Genomic DNA, 19,010 nt, shown 5'->3' with positions numbered 1-19,010 from the left:
GCATAACTGTAATCCTTGTGAAGCAGCCACTCACTGAGCTAAATGTGCAGTTTCAGACGAGGCCTCTATTAGACGGTGTCGGATTGTTACAAGTTCCAACAGTCGGCAGAAGGTGTCCATGGTGAAAGCCTGCTTTTCTTTACCTTGCTTGTTCCCATCTCCTTCAGCTGAATCGAGGACACAAAATGCAATATCTCTAACAAAAAATGGGTCTTCAAAAAGAGTATCTGAGAACAACTGGAAATGAATAATAAACTGTGTAATTAATATGTGAGTTGCAGACACAATGGTATAAATTACATTTAAGCTTTGATTACTTTGTCCAAAACAATTGCTAAAATAAAGAAAGAACAAATTAATGTTTTATTGCTTCAGCCCCTTATATATTGATAAAAATATATTAAAAAAACAATGTTTATTTTTATGAAGTCTTCCTTATTTGAAAGTTCTAAGAACATGTCATAGCAACTTTAGGTAGTACTTCGATAATTAAACCATGTAACCTGTTAATTTCTATTTACTGTACTCAAAGTAAAAAAAGGACTTTGGCCTTTCCTCATATTGTAGTCTTATGAAGCATTAATAAGTATTTTGTACAGCACTGATAATGATGATGCACAGTAAGTAAGTACAACTTAATATTACAGATTCACCTTTCTCATCCAATTATTTACCATTTAATAGTACAGTATTTAATTGCAATGAAGATACAAATTCTGCACTAGTCATTGGTATATACTGCAAAAATGCAGTAATAGCAACTTACCATAAAAAGCTTCTGAAGGCAAAAAATAAAACTTTCCATTAAGAATAAACAAATTCTCATAATTTGGAAAAAAAAACAAATTAGAGTGAACACTGACTTTAATCGCTGTATACTATACATAATTATTTTGTTTACTTTTGGTTACTCTCTGTAATAAAAACGAGTTTTTATATGGTATATGATGTTGATTGACATTTCAGAAAACCTTTTTTTTTAAAAATTGTACATATATGAATTTGAAAATTACTTTATAGGATCATAGCTTGGATATGGTGTTGTATGCACCAGTGATCCTTACAGCAATGCTACCATGAACCTTGGGCACGTAGTAAGGTGATCACATTATTATCACAAAATGATCACAGGAAGATGTTACACATTGTTGCTAGACAGAAAAAAATTCAGGTCTGTTCTGCTTAGCCTGTGTATGAAACGTGTGTGGGTGAGTGAGTGGGTGGTTTTAGAAATATTCATGTTTAAAAAAAATGTAAAAGATAAAAAACATAACAGATTCCAAAATAAAAAAATATAATCTTCACATAAACAGCAGTTTACTTCTTGATGAAAACTTCTATATTTTCATATGAGGGCTGTGCCTGCAAGCATTTATGACACTGAGGATAATGAATGAATGGAATGCACCTTGTTAAGGAAATAGAGAGATTAAATTCAAAATATTGCAAAGCGTGATGCAATAACAGATCAAAAGAGAAAACATACTATGAGGGGGTGTGTATCTTGCAGGAGGATACTAAGAATAATGGCACCACCACGTTAGTATAGGGCCATGTATATTTCTGCATGAGATAAACCGCTGTGGCCTTTTTCTTCAGTTGCTTTTTGGCAGTCAGGCATCCACTTACTATATGCACCTGTAGTATTAGTAATATTTTTTCACAAATTGCATTATATGCTTATCTGGTAACAATGTACCTCATGTACTAGTACTACTTAAAAAAAGTATTAAAAAAATGTAAACTGTAAATGTACAGAATAAATGCATGTACTGCCTTCATATACACATTACCATCTAAAATCTGAAATTATTATATATATTATATTACAAAAATGTATGACATTCCAACCTGAATATTTACATTTTATAACAAGACATTTAAAGTGATTTATTACACTTTGTATTATCTTTAATGGCTTAATAAGGAGCCCTACGAAAAGTGCTCATTTGAAGAATTCAAACAAATAAGACTTCACTCACTGGTAAAATTGTACTTGTTCCACATACATGACTAAAATATTGAATTGGTAAAAATTGTCTTTTGCACAGTTTTACTGAGGAATTATTATAAAATCTACATTACCTTTAATACATTCCTTCTTTGTTTCAAGTAAAGCACAACTTACATCTTTTTGGATCTGTATACTGTAAGAATATCCAGGTGACTCCAGATTGTGTAGCTTCTCAAGAGCTACCTGCAAAAGTCGCTTCTCTAAGGCAATATTTGCACTGACTGAGACAGGTCTGTGAAACTGGCAGAGTTCATAATATGCCTGACTGAGTGCCTTGAAAATAAGGGAAGCCAGGCCAAGGCTGGGATGAAATTCCAGAAGAAATACACTCTTTAAAGCTGGGCTGTCACACAAAGAAAACAAGACAATGGGTGAGACTTGATTTAAAAAAAATGCTGCATTCACATGCATATTACACTGTAATTAATGAAACTAAATACTGTATGTGGACTAATGAAGTCATCATTTTGATTGAAAGTTAGTAATCCCCCCTGAGGTAGAGTAAACTGAAGTGTTGGTGGTTATGGGAAATAATGATAACAGATGTAGCAAGATGTCTTTTGTGCTATATATTTCATTCACAAAAATAAAAAACAAAAGTTTTCATTTTTGTATGTATGTGACAGTTGTAACAGTTCATTTGGTTGGGGATACCTCTAACATAGCACAGGTCAGGAAGCAATACTGGTGAAAAACATCTTGAGAGAAAAAGCAGCACATTGACAGTCTAAGAGCACCTCTTGTATACAATTATGAGAAGACAAGTACTATTTGGAGTAAACAATCATGTCATGCTAGAGGATGCCCTTGACTGGATCCACAGGGAAACTGGAATAAGGCAGAGGTCATGGCACACTAATCAGGAAATACCAATACTTTCCAGGATAAACAGATCAGACAGAAGACCAAAAATGATTAAAGCAGGAAAGAAAGAGAGACCAGAGAGGGCTGTAACAAGCCTGATTTCCCCCAGGCCAGGAGGCAGCAACAAATAATGCCTGAATAAGACTAAGCTTTTTTATTTTCCTATTTAAAAGAACATACAGTTTGGAAATTGTCTAGAGGACAAAAACATCATCTCAGTGGCACCTCAAAGATCAGGGATACAAGGATATTATGTGCTGGTAGGGTGATTTCTAGCCTATTGTCCTCCCAAATGTGATTTAATGCCTCCCCCTACTAGAACATAATGAGAATAGAGTCAGAAGGAGATCAACTCAATAACAGGGGAAAGAAAGACATAGACAATAATGAATTTGATAGAGGAACATGGTTTTGGGGCACTTGCAAGTGGGAAAGATTACTTTAAATGACTTATTAATTCATTATACTTGATTATTTTAAGTAAGTCTCTTCAAAGCAGCATGGAAAAAATTCATTAATATACCTCAATAAAAACACAGAAAACATGTACATAATGGGACAGCCCTGTTTTGCTGATATGCGGCTATTTTGGTGGAAAAAAAATCTATCTGAATGAAATGAATGTCACAGTTATCATGGGATCCTCGCCACAAACAAAATAAATACTTAAAGGTCAGTACATTGAGACAGGACTATGACTCGAAACAGAGTGTCTTTTGTGGGTGTTTGGCCACGGTGGGGATGTAGCCTTGTCATGTTGAAAATAACAGATGTATACAAATGGCAGAATGGAGACCTTGGATTTTTAACAGCAATTGCAGCTTTGGGGTTCACTGTCTCCAGCTGCAGCCAAGAAGGAATGCTGCCAGAAGAGTCCTGGATGAGATTTAGGGGTTGGAATAAATATAAGTAGAGGTGACAGTTTACAGGTATTAAAAATGTAGCTCCAAGTGTGATTAAAGGTGGAAGATGAACATGGTGGTCTGGTATATAACAAAATAGGGTAGCATAAAGCCCTCTGAGCTAAGGTGTAGGTATGTAAACTCCAAATGTGTTATTATAAGACAAAACATACAAAGTGATGTTGTAATTTTGCTTTTGTATCTTTTTTAATTCCTTTTACACCATCATAAAAAATACACATTTATGAACATTTCCTACTAAAGCACAACAGGAAAAAAAGTTTCTGATTTTTTTCTAATTTACACTACTCGTCTATTATTGCCTTTAAATACCATCTGCATAACCCAATTTTCAGTACCCAATATTAAAAAAATTGTATGAAAATGAGCATTGAGCTTGACTGCCAATTCTCACAATTTCTTCAAAAAGTTTTTAAAATAAGACACTTCATCTCAAAAATGTGAACAGTGAAATATGGAATTATGCTCTCATACCTTTGCCAGGGTAAATGTGAAGAAGACAAATAAGATGTTCATATATTTAAAAAAAAACAGACAGTATTCCAATTTACTCAAGTAAGTGTAGAAAATTGTTGAACAAGTCACATCTTATAAATACTTAATAATTCTGGCTGAAGACTAAAGTTAGGAAACATCTCTTAAGCAAACTAAATGGTGACTTCTCTCTTTTAAAAATCTTTGTTTCCACTGTGATCTGTCCTTCAGACTGTTCTGTGTTTTGGAAAATGTCAGGTTCAAAATAAAACTTGACTGCAGTGCAAGACTGAAGTAGTAAGCATAATAATTGTGATTGATCAAATGCGCGTGAAACTTCCACAGTATATGTTGGCCTTTCGCTTCCAAAACTTAGTCAAATCCTTAATGATCCACTCCATTCTTTGCATTATAGATTTTCTTTTAGCAACTTGATAAACTTCCTATGCACAATAAATACAATATATTAAAATAAATAAGTTTCTTCTTTCATCGGTTATGCCTTTTGTAAAGCAAAAGTGTAGCTGAAAATATAATAATACATATTCCACTCATGTAGTACATAAGTAACACTCTTGTTTATATTTATAACTTTATAAGTATTTTCTTTTTTAATGTCTGGAATTGTTTTGCAACCCATATGTTAACCTTTCCTTTCAGGCAACAGAAAGTTACCTTGACCTTGTTATTTCATCATAAGCTGTTTGCAATTCCATGTAATAGTAGATTGTTACTATTTTTATTCTACTGTACTATGTTTATCTGGAATGAAAAGCCTGTAAAAGCAACTGAAGCAGGTTGCACAGTCACAAAAACTTTGAATTAGTCTCATGGCAGTGTTTTGGAGTGAAATATTTATATTTATTTTCTATTGTCCTGTTTAGTGCTGTTGTACTTTCTACTTTTACGCATGGTCTTTGTGTATGCATAGCACATTTGTGAGAAAATTTTAAAATGTAGGAAGTATGAGCATTAAACTATTATAGCCAACTATAAAAGCTTAGCTTTACTCAATAATCCTGTTTTACAACACATTTCATAAGTAAAAGAAAAACTAAAAAATGCTTTCAACACTGAACGTTTGCTCATCAATTAAGATCTGATTTTTTAAATTTGTAATCAATTTCAGTTTTAGTATGTGAACAGAGGTGACTAAAAACCCATGTCTTGCATCGATGATTAGTTTCCATGTAAATGTTTTACACAACTAAAGCTGCTATACTATTCCTGAGCTGTTTCTAATCTGTTTGAAATTAATGAGTTCCAGTTCCTTCCTAATGTGTAGTGTGGTTATGCTGTGTTCATGATGCAGAGTGGAGCCTATATGGGGAGCTGAGGCAAAATAAACTCATGATATGTCAAATTTAAAATAAATTATTAGAAATTTCATAGTCAACTTACCAACTATTATTTACAGAAATTGGTTGTTTTGGGACAAAATTAGGTGGTAAGCCAAATTCATAAACACTGCATTTTTGACCATCTCTCCATATTTTTTGGAGGTACTGTCGCTGTTCATCAATCTGTCAAAAATAAACATACCTCTTAATTTAAACAATGACAGGGATACATTTTTCAATACTTAATATAAAGTGTGTCTGTAATTGGCAACTGTAAATCTGCATTTTTTGAGACAATAAATAATGATTTGATCTGTTAGAATTATTTCAGGTTTAGTTTTAAAGAAAATTCTCTACATATACTCTGTCACATAGGAATGCACACATGGCATTTTCTTAACTGAAACCGCAAGAAAAAACAAAACCTAAGATCAGTATGGACAACTAAACATCAAGAAACCAAAAATTTAATGAAAGACGCAGAGAAAAGAAGAACTGAACTTAAACAGACTCTTAAGTATAAGGAATGAGGTATTTATATTTCTACTGCTACTTAAAATAGTTGCCACTGTACTACAAATGACCCCAATACTGGAATGAATGAAGATGAAGTAGTCATTTATAAAGTACATAAAATAAGTCATTATCACAAGTCAATCAGAAATCCAAAATGAAAACTAAACAAAGCATTGAAGAATATTTATTCATTTAAATAATCTTTTTTTTTTAATATAAGTACTTCTTAAAAACAGTCACTTAACTTGAAAGTATATACATACATACATGTGTACATATATACACACACACATATACTATGGGGTGCCAAACAGGCAAATACATTGATTTTGTGAATATATAAAGTCGATGTCAGAATATATAAAGTCAAAACCTGAATATATAAAGTCACTCCCGAATATATAAAGTCAAAACTTGAATATATAAAGTCAGCGTCGGTATACATAAAGTCAAAAATATGACTTTATATATTCCGACGCTGATTTTATATATTTAAGTTTTGACTTTATATATTCCAGCGCTTACTTTATATATTCAGAAATATTCCAACGCCGTCTTTATATACTCAGGTTTTGACTTTATATGTTTGGGAATTACTTTATATATTCAAGTTTTGACTTTATATATTCCAGCGCTGACTTTATATATTAAAGTTTTGACTTTATATATTCAGGAATGACTTTATATAGTTAAATTTAGTCATCATTGCATAACTTTTTCTTTACCATAGAAATTTAAAGACTACATTCAACTTCCATTCCTAACAAAGATATTTCTGGCAACTAAATAGAACCTACTTATATCCAAATTCGAGCTATTGAGCTGTCGCCTGCCTGCCTGAATAAGTCACCCTTGCTTCGCTCTTACTTTTTTACCGTTCATTTAATCATGGCTAGTGGCAGAAAAATTATAAAATGGAAGGAGGATTACACTGATTATGGCTTTACCAAAACAATTATTGATGGCGAATCGATTATTCATAAAGCTTCGATTGGTGATCTGTTTTTCTGTGTTAACCTCATATTTTTTCATACTTCTTCTCAAACCAAGGGTGTGCGAGGGTAAAATGAATCGGGAAGCGCTGATCAATGCAATCCGTGTACCTTGAAATCATGCATTGACAGAAGTTCCCCTTTGCTAGTATTGCAAAGTGTGATTAAATGCGTGATTTTTTAACGCATTATGGAGCATATGCATCGAAGCTTCTCAGCTGTGTTTGTGCTAAGAAAAGGAAACATTTTAAAAATAATGTAACACGATTGTCAATGTAACCTTTTGTAAGTAGTGCCTGGAGGATTCAGCGTGGAGAAACTGTAGAGACAGCGTGTGTATTAACTTGTGAATTTTTCTGTGAGTATTTGGTGGCAGCGTCACAAAGTCGCTTCCGTAACACTGCGTGCGGTAGCTGCGGAGCTCAGCTCAGAGCGAAATGAGGTGAATGGGAGGGGAGATGATGACGTGACTCCCCCACCCGCCTTAACTGTTAATCCCCCACAAACACAGTCTCTCGGAATTTGCATAAGCACAGCCCTTCATGTGCAATTTTAACTTAGTTACAAAGTGATCAAAACTCTCGTTTATATCCTGCATCCTCTCATTAAACTTGTATCCCGCATTACCCGTGGGTATGACAAACGCCAGCGGCAGCCTGTCTATGAACTTAATTTAAACTTTAGGTTTACACCTTGCTTTGTTTCCGAAGTAGCAGCACTCATGAATATGGTTGTATATGTCACTCGCTCGCTTCTTATTGTTTCGCTGCCTTCTCAATTGTATAATGCATGTTTTCTTCAGCATTTTTTGGAGGTCTTCCTGGTTTTCTACGCACTGCGTTGACAGTCAGTTCACGTGATTACGTGGGAAGTGTAATGATATAACACTAAACTCCGCATCCCACGGCTTTCGAGCTCAACTCCATTACAGTAAATGGAGAAAAATACCTTCCAGTTATGACATTACGCGTAGAATTTCGAAATGAAACCTGCCCAAATTTTGTAAGGAAGCTGTAAGGAATGAGCCTGCCAAATTTCAGCCTTCTACCTACACGGGAACTTGGAGAATTAGTGATGAGTGAGTGAGTGAGTGAGTGAGTCAGTCAGTCAGTCAGTCAGTCAGTCAGTCAGTCAGTCAGTCAGTCAGTGAGGGCTTTGCCTTTTATTAGTATAGATTATACTATATATAACACTTACCTGCATGTAGTTTTCAGCAGGAGTTGCTGTTAAGTAACTTTGTAACATGTGGGTAAAAGCTGTTCCTGAATCTAATGGTATAATGACACTGTATCACTTAAAAGGACTGAGATAGAAGCAATATGACTGTACTGTACTTTGCAGCCCTGTATTGAACAGGTGACATATTAGGATGTTATACAACCAGTGAGAATTGTCTGCACTATGTACCTGGCGGGTGAACAAAGATTAATACCTCTGAAGAAAAATGGCACTGTTGACTTTTGGAATATTATATTATGATGTTTCACTAGCATTCTCTCAAAGATTTATATTGCAATAATTGATAAGAAAGTGCACTTTTGTTTTCTTTAACACTGTGATATTTGTTATCACCTTATAATAGGCAGGAACCACAAAATACAAAACTAACAGAAAAAAATCCCCAAGTGATGCACTAAATATTTCTGTGGTAAAACAGCTAAGTGGATACTACAGGTTTTTGAACTGAACCCTGACACCCCACCAGCTGTTTCAAAGATGTTTTGTCAAAATCCCCCTTACTTCATACACAAAGAAAGAGAAAAGGCTGAATCGAATGGTGGTGCAGGAACTCAAGGTGAAAAATCTACTAACATGGTCAAAGTAGGCACAGAAATCAGAAGTTCACATGAGAAAGAAAATGCCAATGATTTGTACTGGACCTATTTGTATTTGATACACCTCTGTAGGCCCTGCTACATGTCATGTGCATCATGGTTGTTGCAATGTTCAGACTCTAGATAATACTTATAATGATTTGCAGCAAATTCAATTGATTTGCTTAGCTTATGCCTGCATTTCTTGTACGTTTCAGTATCACTGACCTTAAATATGACCTTCCTGTAAATTATTAAAATTAGTAGTGATTATATAGTGTATATCAGCAGCTCAGATCTGTTCTAGGTTTCAGCTATGACTGGCTGAATTACTGATGGTAAAATCTGAGTGTAAGGATGGAGTTGCAAAGGGTGTTACAAAGGTAGTGAAAAAATGATTTCCAGTGAAATGGGCTGAAAGTGAATACACCATTAGCAGATCACATGTCATGTCATTGGGAGAAAAAAAAGTATGGTATGTTGTCGTCTTGTGCTCATTAGCAGGTCATAATCACAGAAAGTGTAAAATGGATACAAATAGTTATCTCATGAGGTGCTGTGACAATGTCAAATGGTAATCATCACAATCGTAATGACACTTAATTGATTGCTTCTTGACAGTGAATAATTATAGTGTAAGGCAATTGTAAAAACAACAAGGTAAGAACATTTATATTTTTGCAATATTTCTGTGTAAATGAAATATACAGACCAAAATATTTAATGTGTAAATTGACACTAATGGCTTTGTTGCTAAAATAAGAAGTCAGTTTGTTCAGACTGCTGGTAACAGCACTGGCTATGCATATATTATTGGACCAGGGCAGGCAAATGTTTATGGAGCCAAGTTGTGATGAGAAGGTAATAGAAAACCAAGCAATTGTTGGCAGAAGAACTATAATAGCATGGATTTCTGGCACAGTGGAAAAAGGCACTTATTTCTTTTATTTACTTTACTGGTCTACTATGTGTGCATTACAAATTTAATTACTATCATCTGTAATTGATAAGTAGTATATCTTCTGTGGTCTGTGACTACATTATAAAACAATCAAAATGTACAAAACATAAATATTCTTTGGTTCTTTGGATCTGTCTGTTACAAATGGAATGATGACAATTTTTTAAAGATCATGTGGCCTGATTTTATTGCTTTCTCTGAAAATGCCTTGATGTTCAGATTATTCTTCCATTCATCTAATACTTATTGGGAGAAGTGAAGCAAACCAGGGTTCTGGTCCTGGATTTACATGGGTTTCCTCTGAGTGCTCCAGTTTCCTTCCACAGTCTAAAGACATGCAGGTTGGGTGGAGTGGCCACACTAAATTGGCATGAGCGTGTTCACTCTGTGATGGACTGGTGCACTGTCCAGGGGGCTGTTCAAACCTTGTACCCTATGTTTGCCTCTATAAGCTCTAGTCCCTTGCAACAGTGCTCAGGGCTTAGAAAATGGTATAGTATGGATATTGAGAAAAGTGTGTTCTCATCAAAAATTTTCTGAAAGTATTGACTACAATAAACTTCATGCTCTTCATTGTGTAAATTGGTCGGAAGATTTTGCTTTTGTACTTTTTAAGTGTTAGCTTGTTTAAATGTTCTGCAAAATAAATTAAATCTACCAATAAGTAATGTGTAACCAACATTGCTAAAGGAAGTAAACTATAATACAGTCATCTTGAATATACAGTGTGCCTTTCCTTTGTCATTGTGTTTTAGTTAATGGTGATAGACATGCACCTTGGCTTTTTTCTGTATTCTTCTTTCATAGGTGGAGTGGTGGCTGTGAGGTTAGGGATTTGCACTGGCAATCGGAAGGTTGCCAGTTCGAAACCCGCAAACACCAAAAGTAATTCTACTTCATTTAGAGCCCTTGAGCAAGGCCCTTAACCTGCAATTGCTCCGTCCTGGGTATGACATTAATCTGCATCCAGCCCTGCATGTAGGCCCTCCAACCAGCCACCATAAAAAACCTTACACTATTCCACTCCATCTGAACTAGTGTGATGCTGAGGTGTCACCCATTGCATGGCTGCACTCTGGTCCTAATCTGGGATCCTAAGTTGGTTTGGTTTTATGGTGGGTGCGGCAATGCGCTGTATTAGTGCGTGCTCTTAACCTCTCTCTCTTCTTTCATAAGATATGTTTACAAAGATCAGCAATTCAATAATTTTATAATTAATTCCTTTATATGCTTGTGACGATATTCAAAAAATTGCTGAACATTAAATTTGATTAGGCCACCTTGTGATTAATAGCTAGAAAGCGTCTTAACATTGTGATAAAGGAACAGGTCAAGACAGAAGACATTAATTTATCACTTTTTACTGTATTTCACTTGAAGAAATGTTTAACATTACCTAACATTACATCCAAGGGTGATCCGGCTTACAGGATCCTCATTATTGAGGACCAGAGCAGCTGGACCAGGCCAAGAGGACACCCACATAACACCTGGCTGTAGCAGATAGATGGTCATTTCCAGAGGGTGGGATTGGACTGCATGTCTGCTTGGGCGGTTGCCAACCAGGATCCTGAGCTGTTTCGTTGTGTGGTGGGTGCAGCAACAAGCTGTATATGCTCTCCAACATGACCTGACCTATTATTTAGACTTCCTAAACATTTTATGAGTAGTAGACTGCATTTGTGCAAACAATTAATGGCACCACCAAGCACTGTAGAGTCTGACTATGTAAAAAAACAAATCATTCTGTAGCATCGATGCGCAGATAAGTCCTTTTAAATTATATAGATTTGTATGGCAAGTTGTATTTTGCAGTTAGCCATTACTCCAGGAGCAGAAGCACCAGTTTTCTTTTTGTTTAATTTTCACTAGCTTTCAAATGTGCATTACATTGCTACTGAATACATAATAGTTATGTGTTTGAAATTAGCAGATTTTCAATCAAACTGGACAATGCAAATGAAACTGTTTAAATTTTAAATAAAACTATTAACATTGAATTATGCAAGGCACTACAGTCAACCCTCATTTATCGCGGTTAATCCGTTCCAGACTTTGCCACAATAAATGAATTTCCGCAAAGTAGGAGTCTTTATTTATAAATCAAATATTTTTGCAGTTACAGCATAGAAAACCTGTTTACGACCTTCTAAATACATTTTCTAACATTATTAGAGCCCTCTAGACATGAAATAACACCCTTTAGTCAAATGTTTAAACTGTGCTCCATGACAAGACAGAGATGACAGTTCCGTCTCACAATTAAAAGAATGCAAACATATCTTCCTCTTCAAAGGAGTGTGCCTCAGGAGCAGAGAATGTCAGAGAGACAGAGAGAGAGAAAAGCAAACAATCAAAAATCAATAGGGCTGTTTGGGCTTTTAAGTATGCGAGGCACCGCCGGACAAAGCAGCTACAAGGAAGGCAGCAATGTGAAGGTAGTCTTTCAGCATTTTTTAGAGGAGCGTCCGTATCCTCTAGGCCAGTGTGCGAACACCCCCTCTGCTCACACCCCCTCTGTCAGGAGCACAGAATGTCAGAGAGAGAGAAAGACAGAGACAAGCAAACAATCAATAATTAATAGGTGCTGGTTGGGTTTTCAAGTATGCAAAGCACCGCACGGGAAGTATATCGTATATCATTGAGGAGTTGTATTTAATATGTAATACGTGCTTTGATTGGATAGCTTCTCAGTCATCTTGCAATAGCATCCCTTGTACGAAATCAACTGGGCAAAGCAACTGAAGAAGTATGTACCATAAATTAAAAGACCCATTGTCCGCAGAAATCCGCGAACCAGCAAAAAATCCATGATATATATATTTAGATATGCTTACATTTAAAATCTGCGATAGAGTGAAGCCATGAAAGTCGAAGCGCGATATAGCGAGGGATCACTGTAATTCAGAAACAAAATGTACTTACGCATAGGTCTACTAGAAACTGCCACCTAGCCCCTCTTGTTTTTGTGAATAGAGCATGGATTTCTTTTTTTTGTTACTATTGATCGAGTATTATTTCTTGTTACTCATTCTGTACATATTGCATTCTCCTCTGTGCATTTTGAGCTATAATAGATGTTATTAATGATAGTTCTGCAGACTGCTCAATGTAAATATTGAGTGTTTACGTAATTGTAAATTGCCTAAGCCCGTGTTGAGTTAATAAGAAACACTTTGCATTTGTGGATCTGATTGAGTTCTGACTGGAAAATAAGTCTTATTCAAGAGAGACTTCTGCAGCTAAGTGTGCATCATGGAACACTACATGGAGTGGCATGACGTAATGACAAATATACTGAAGGAGATTTTTTATTAAGGAAAAAATGTTTTAAATTATTTAAGGATGATATTTTCTGCATGAAAGAAAAGAAGATGTCTTTCATCTCTGAGTTTTTTGGAATTAGAGTCTAAGAGCAGAGAAATATTTAAACACTTTTTATCATTTAATTCTCTTTTTTAAATTTTTATTTAACAAATTTTGTAATATTAAATATGAACCTATATTTACCATTTGTACCTATGTGCTTTGCGGTGTGGAAGTGGTAATACATGTTTAATACTAAGTCATCAAAGAAAAATGCATTTGTACAGTAAAAATAAGGCTAATACATTTTCTGAATACTATTTTCTGAAGCACATTGCCTTTTACCATTTGAGACAAGGTAAAAAATCATATGTTTCACATTGGTGCCTACAAAATTTAGCCATTAAATTTTATTTTATCTTTTTTTAAATGAAGCAACACAAGTTATTGCTTGTATAGCTCTGAGTTGTCATGTAACTTGTACAGACATCTGTTTCGTACTGAATATGTATAATGTCTGCGGTGGGTTGGCACCCTGCCCAGGATTGGTTCCTGCCTTGTGCCCTGTGTTGGCTGGGATTGGCTCCAGCAGACCCCCGTGACCCTGTATTCGGATTCAGCGGGTTAGAAAATGGATGGATGGATATGTATAATGTTTAGTATAAGTACCTGTGTGGTTTAGGGTGTTTAGCATCAACATATGTCTGTGGTATACAAAGTTGTGTTTTTTTGTTATTTTTAACACACTTTTATATGATAAAAAAGAAAAAAATAAAGTTTTGTCCTCAATGGGGAAATGAACCTGTATCCCCATGCCACCGCAGGCCTGCTACATTCTGATTCATGGTTGGGTTCTTGTTCCCTCGACTCAAGGTGCAGAAGCTCTTAAAACATGCTACACATGCTTAATAAGTTCAAGCAGATAAGAATATTTTTTAATAAGAACATGTTTTTTACCCTAACATAGATTGTCAGTTCACATACACTGCTGTGAAAAACCTGAAGGTTCAGAAGATGTTACTTGCAATAGCATAACAAGTTTTCATTAAAGCTCTTCGCTCAGAAAGACAGTGCATTTAGCCAAAGCAACTAGTTTTATGTCTTTCAACGGGGTAATCATTTAGTTATTGTTTTACTCTCATTTATCTAAGACTCTTCAAATAAGGACATCATACTCTGAATCTAAATTACATCATTTTAGAAAAGACAACCTAGCTGTAAGCTGAAGGAAAACAGGATGACATTTCATTTTACCTGCCTATAAAACAGAAGCAATGACATTCAAATTGCATTTTTATAAAGAGTTCTAAAAAAGATGCTTTTTGCCATGTGCCAGAGGTCGCCAGGATAGTTTGCAGCTCTCCATTAGATTGGTGGATCAGAAAATATGTGAATTATAATAGAAAACACATAGTTGATAGAGTGACAGACTAATATAGAGGCTAGACAAGTATTTGGGTAAATTATGGAATGGCAGTAAGGGAATTCCTGTTAGTAAGTTAGAGTCACTCCAAGTCAACAGAGGACAGAGTGCAGACCCAATACAGTGTATCAGGGCTCCCATAACTCACTGGAAGGACAACCTGTGTGAACTCCATGTGTTCTTTTGTATGGTCAAGGCTTCTACATGACAAATGGGGCCATGAAAGTACTTATAAGGATCTACCCAGAATTAATCATTAGTCTGGGCTTAAGAGCTCCTCTTGGCTATAGAAAAATAAACTTGGATTTAGGATATGAGTGATTGGCAAGGGCTTGAGAGGAAGAAAGGCCATGGTGTGCAGAGCATGTTTATTGTGACCCAAGGAAAGGGAGCAGAGAATACTGTGCAAAGCAGCTGGGGGCAAGTGGATTTTCCATGGCATTTGTTAGTAATTGAGCACCTTATGCATAGATGATATGCATTCTCTCTATCCTGTTGTCCTTCTTTTCTCCTAAAGCTTGTCTTGTTTTTACACTTTTGACTTCCTTTAATATTGGATGCAGCGATGACTCAAGAACAACCCCTTCAGTTTTTAGAATGTATATATAAGGGTAATACTAAATTATTCAATTTTGCAGATTGCTTTTCAAGAGATGATCATAAAAAGTAGTGCAGCTAAAGTATATTTAAATGATAACACCCTCTGTCTTTCTTTGTTGACTAGATCTAAAAACAAATGTAGTTGAAAGTTACTTTATGATTTTTTTTTATTTCTTCCATCTGTCCTACAGACCTGGGTTTAAATCTCATGTCCAGCTGTTGTCTGTGTGGAAGTCACATGTTTACATCCCCAATTTACATATATTCAGCTCCCAATTTACCACCACACACCAGTACAGCGGCTGTAGAACAGCAGGCGCCACTCCAATCTGTTCGTCAATCTCACAAATTATTAAGTTTAATAACAGTCGTACAGGTAAGATGGCACTGCAGAATGAATCGAATAATATTATGTTGCATTTTTTGGCTCAGTGGCAAATGCTACTGCTTTATAGCTCCAAGGCCCTGCTTTTTATCCTGGCCCATTAAACTGTTTGTGTGGGATTGGCTTGTTCTACCTGCATCTGCTTTGTTTGCCTCAAGGTTCCCTAGTTTCTCTTCTGCATTCCAAAGACACACAGTTTAGCTTAAAAGGTCACTTTAAATTACTCTGCTATAAGTGAATGTTTGTGTGTATGACTGACACCATGATTTAATGGCACTTCAATCAGGATTCATTTCTGCAAATGACAAAGTTATGGATTGAAAATTGACAGAATACAATTACTTTCACAGATCTGGAACCACGCATTTTTCTTAAATCTCTCCAAAAACACAGTATAATTAAATAGTTAAAGCTACTAATTAAAATCAATAAACAAAATTAACAGATTCTCACCTGCTTCGAGAGGATTTCCTGAATCAGCTGCTCTTGATATTGCAGACATTCACATTCAGCCTCATAAGTTGCAACAAAGTAACCAGAGTTGAAATCAAATCTGGGTCTCTTGTGCATGATGTCAGTTATAATCTGTGCCAAAGTAAATTGTTCTTCTGGATCGAACACATGCTGATAGGCTTCAAAATAGCAATCAACAAGCTGAAATTGATCATTATTATATTAATATATACTGTTTGCTCAATGTACAATACAGTAAACTTATGAATGGTATTCTTCCTTGGTTAATAAAGTAGTTGTTGACTGTGAATTATTTGCAGTACTGTTGATTTGTGCAGTAGTAACTAAACAAATACTGTTTTCAAAAAAATATGTATGGGATACAGTTTATTTAGCATACCATTAAGGCATGGAATGGAAGATGACAACCACTTTTATTTCAAAACATAATAGTGAATTTCTAATTTGAAATAATAATTGAAAAGTGTAGTGCATTATAAGACAAATGTTTGTGAGCGCACTTCATTACATTTAATGCTGCATGAGATTAGTTGCTCTGCAGCTCACTAACAGTATTTGCTAAGAGTTAGGCAATTATTTCATAATTTAACAAATATGTACATTAAATAAAACAAAGTTTAATAAAATACTAAAACCACATTATTATTAGAGGTCAAGTGAAAGTGCTAGTCCCTAGAAGGTATGGTAGAATGTTGTGTGAATACGTCAATAGAATTCCAGTTACAGGTCCACCGGCTCAAAAGTATGTGCATTCATACGTAATAGTCTTCTTCTTACCAATCAGAATTTCACTTTTTAATCACTCTTATGACTTCTTTTCTTTTTTTGCCATTTTCTGCAGCACAATCGAGAGCAGCTTAAAGTTAAGTGAAGCATAAGGGCCAAAAACTGCCACTTTCTGCCCATGAATAGGGCAGGGGAGAAAGGTCATGAAACCTTTATGGACAGTTTTAATAAAAACAATAACTTTTATAGTCTTTTAGATATAAACAATATCAGCCTGAGTTGGATTTGTTTGTTTACATGCTGAACATACAAAAGAAATATAGGCATATTATACTGTATATACATTACCAGAAAGTTGTGAAATTTTACTTTTATAGACAGTTGTAATTAAATAAAAATGTCTTCAATAATGTTTTAGATATAAACATTTAAATATAATATAAACATTAAACCATTGGCAGGGTTGTAAGATTAAAAGCAACACTAGAGATTGTCCAGTGAATTGCTTTGTGATTTACAGTGCAATGAGAAATAATGCTGTGTCTCTTACAATGTTCATAGAATATCTCAGGTGAAGATGTTTCTCATTATTAAATAATTTTTTAACACAATACATTATTTATTGTCACTTTTCATAAATATTCAGTAAATTACTATAACTCCACCTGAAATAAAATTTTTGGAAACAATTCTGTTTCAGTGTATACAGTGGGAGTATTTTTGTATTTCTTTTACATATTACATTCATTGGCATAGAGAAATGTTTCAAGGTTCAAACTTGCTTGCACATTTCTAGTTTGCAAAAATATATAAGTACTTCTCAGAAAAATGTAAAAAAAAAAAAAAAAAAAAAAGCACAAAAACGCATTTGAATACAGATCTCAAATATGAGGTCAGATTGAAAATCTGCTTTTTCCAAAGTGTGCTAAAGCTGAAGCTAAAGCTGCCATTACAATCTATATAGATCTTACAGAAAAAATACATACCTGCTGTTTATTTTTCAAAAAGGCAAGTTCACAGGACCACAGATCCAGAATAACAGCAAATCGATCTATATCAACCTGAGCCCAAGCTTCTAGATCAGGGCGAGCAGATTCTTTATCTCCTGTGGTATACACAAATTAGATTTAAAAAATATATTGAACATTATTGTTTTCCATCATATGAATGTCTAGTCCTGTACAGAGGTGCTTAGAAAATAGAGATTTGTATGTGAGAGTTTAAAGCAAAGGACATTTAATAAAATATTATTGCTCACAAATGTAAAGAAAACATCGTTTTTTTCTCAAAATAGTATAAGAAAAAACACTTGTTGCAGAAAAATAAACAATCTTTACATTTAATTATATAATTGAAATTAATTAACTGCAAATACCCACTAATGAATGCAAGTTTGCTTAATGGATCCTATAAAGTACAATCTCACTTCAGCCCTTTGCCTGGTAGCACATATACCAAGCAGCATGAGATGTCATTCCAGCACAAACGAGAAAGACAGGTTTACATGCTTGAAATATATTTGTGGAATACAATACACATGATGTGCCAAAGAAACAAAAGAAGGCGGGGACACATTCACAAAAACGGATGTAGATCTGATTGTTCATATAAAATTAGGTTTATCAGAAAATGTGTTGTTTTAGAGTGTTCAAGACCAATTTCAGAATAGTTCCTGGAAGCTGATACCGTTAGTATTTTCACTGAAATATTTATCTGCTTTTACACAAACAGCGATTGTGATGCAATATTTCTTTCCCACAAATTTACTAGTTCAGGACATGAAGTTGGATTTCATTATATGTAAGGAAGTTCATGTTGATGAATTCATGAATAGTAAAATATGAAAGGGCAAGAATATACAGTGGATTCAATCATAAATTTAGGCCTGCAGTCATTTCTTGAATAAGAATGAGCATCTTTCTTTCTTGGGGTTTGAATGCTGAGTTTTATGGGCTCTTTTTAAAAATACTCTTCTACCTACTGTGTTATTCTCATTTCTTTGATTAAGTTGTGTTCTGCTATAATGTTTTGATTCCAAATGAAGGGAATTATAAAAATAGAATGACTAATTTGTTCAGGGTAATATAAAATTTATTTACTTAACAATTATTGGCCTATTTCAAATGTTCCATTCATATCTAAAGTTCTCGAAAAGATAGTTGCCTCCCATCTTTCAAAAAATAACCTTTTTGAACAGT

The 19,010-nt window shown here is 34.7% G+C and overlaps 1 protein-coding gene across 1 annotated transcript in view; it reads right to left on the bottom strand.

Moving 5' to 3' along the window:
• The window catches only part of si:ch73-242m19.1, a gene marked incomplete at its 3' end in the record, with an annotated part of 117,145 nt that overhangs the window by 43,031 nt on the left and 55,104 nt on the right, over positions 1-19,010 (bottom strand). The window contains exons 17-21 of the mRNA XM_039749762.1: positions 17,799-17,917; positions 16,066-16,266; positions 5,677-5,798; positions 2,129-2,357; positions 35-237 (exon numbers count right to left, since the gene is read on the bottom strand). Of these exons, the coding sequence (XP_039605696.1) occupies positions 35-237; positions 2,129-2,357; positions 5,677-5,798; positions 16,066-16,266; positions 17,799-17,917 (874 nt within the window). The remainder of the gene's footprint in view (positions 1-34; positions 238-2,128; positions 2,358-5,676; positions 5,799-16,065; positions 16,267-17,798; positions 17,918-19,010) is intronic.

Source organism: Polypterus senegalus, chromosome 3 (assembly GCF_016835505.1).
Source record: "Polypterus senegalus isolate Bchr_013 chromosome 3, ASM1683550v1, whole genome shotgun sequence".
Lineage (NCBI taxonomy): Eukaryota > Metazoa > Chordata > Cladistia > Polypteriformes > Polypteridae > Polypterus > Polypterus senegalus.
Note: the sequence above shows the minus strand (reverse complement) of the source record. Positions and strands in the feature narration are given on the sequence as shown.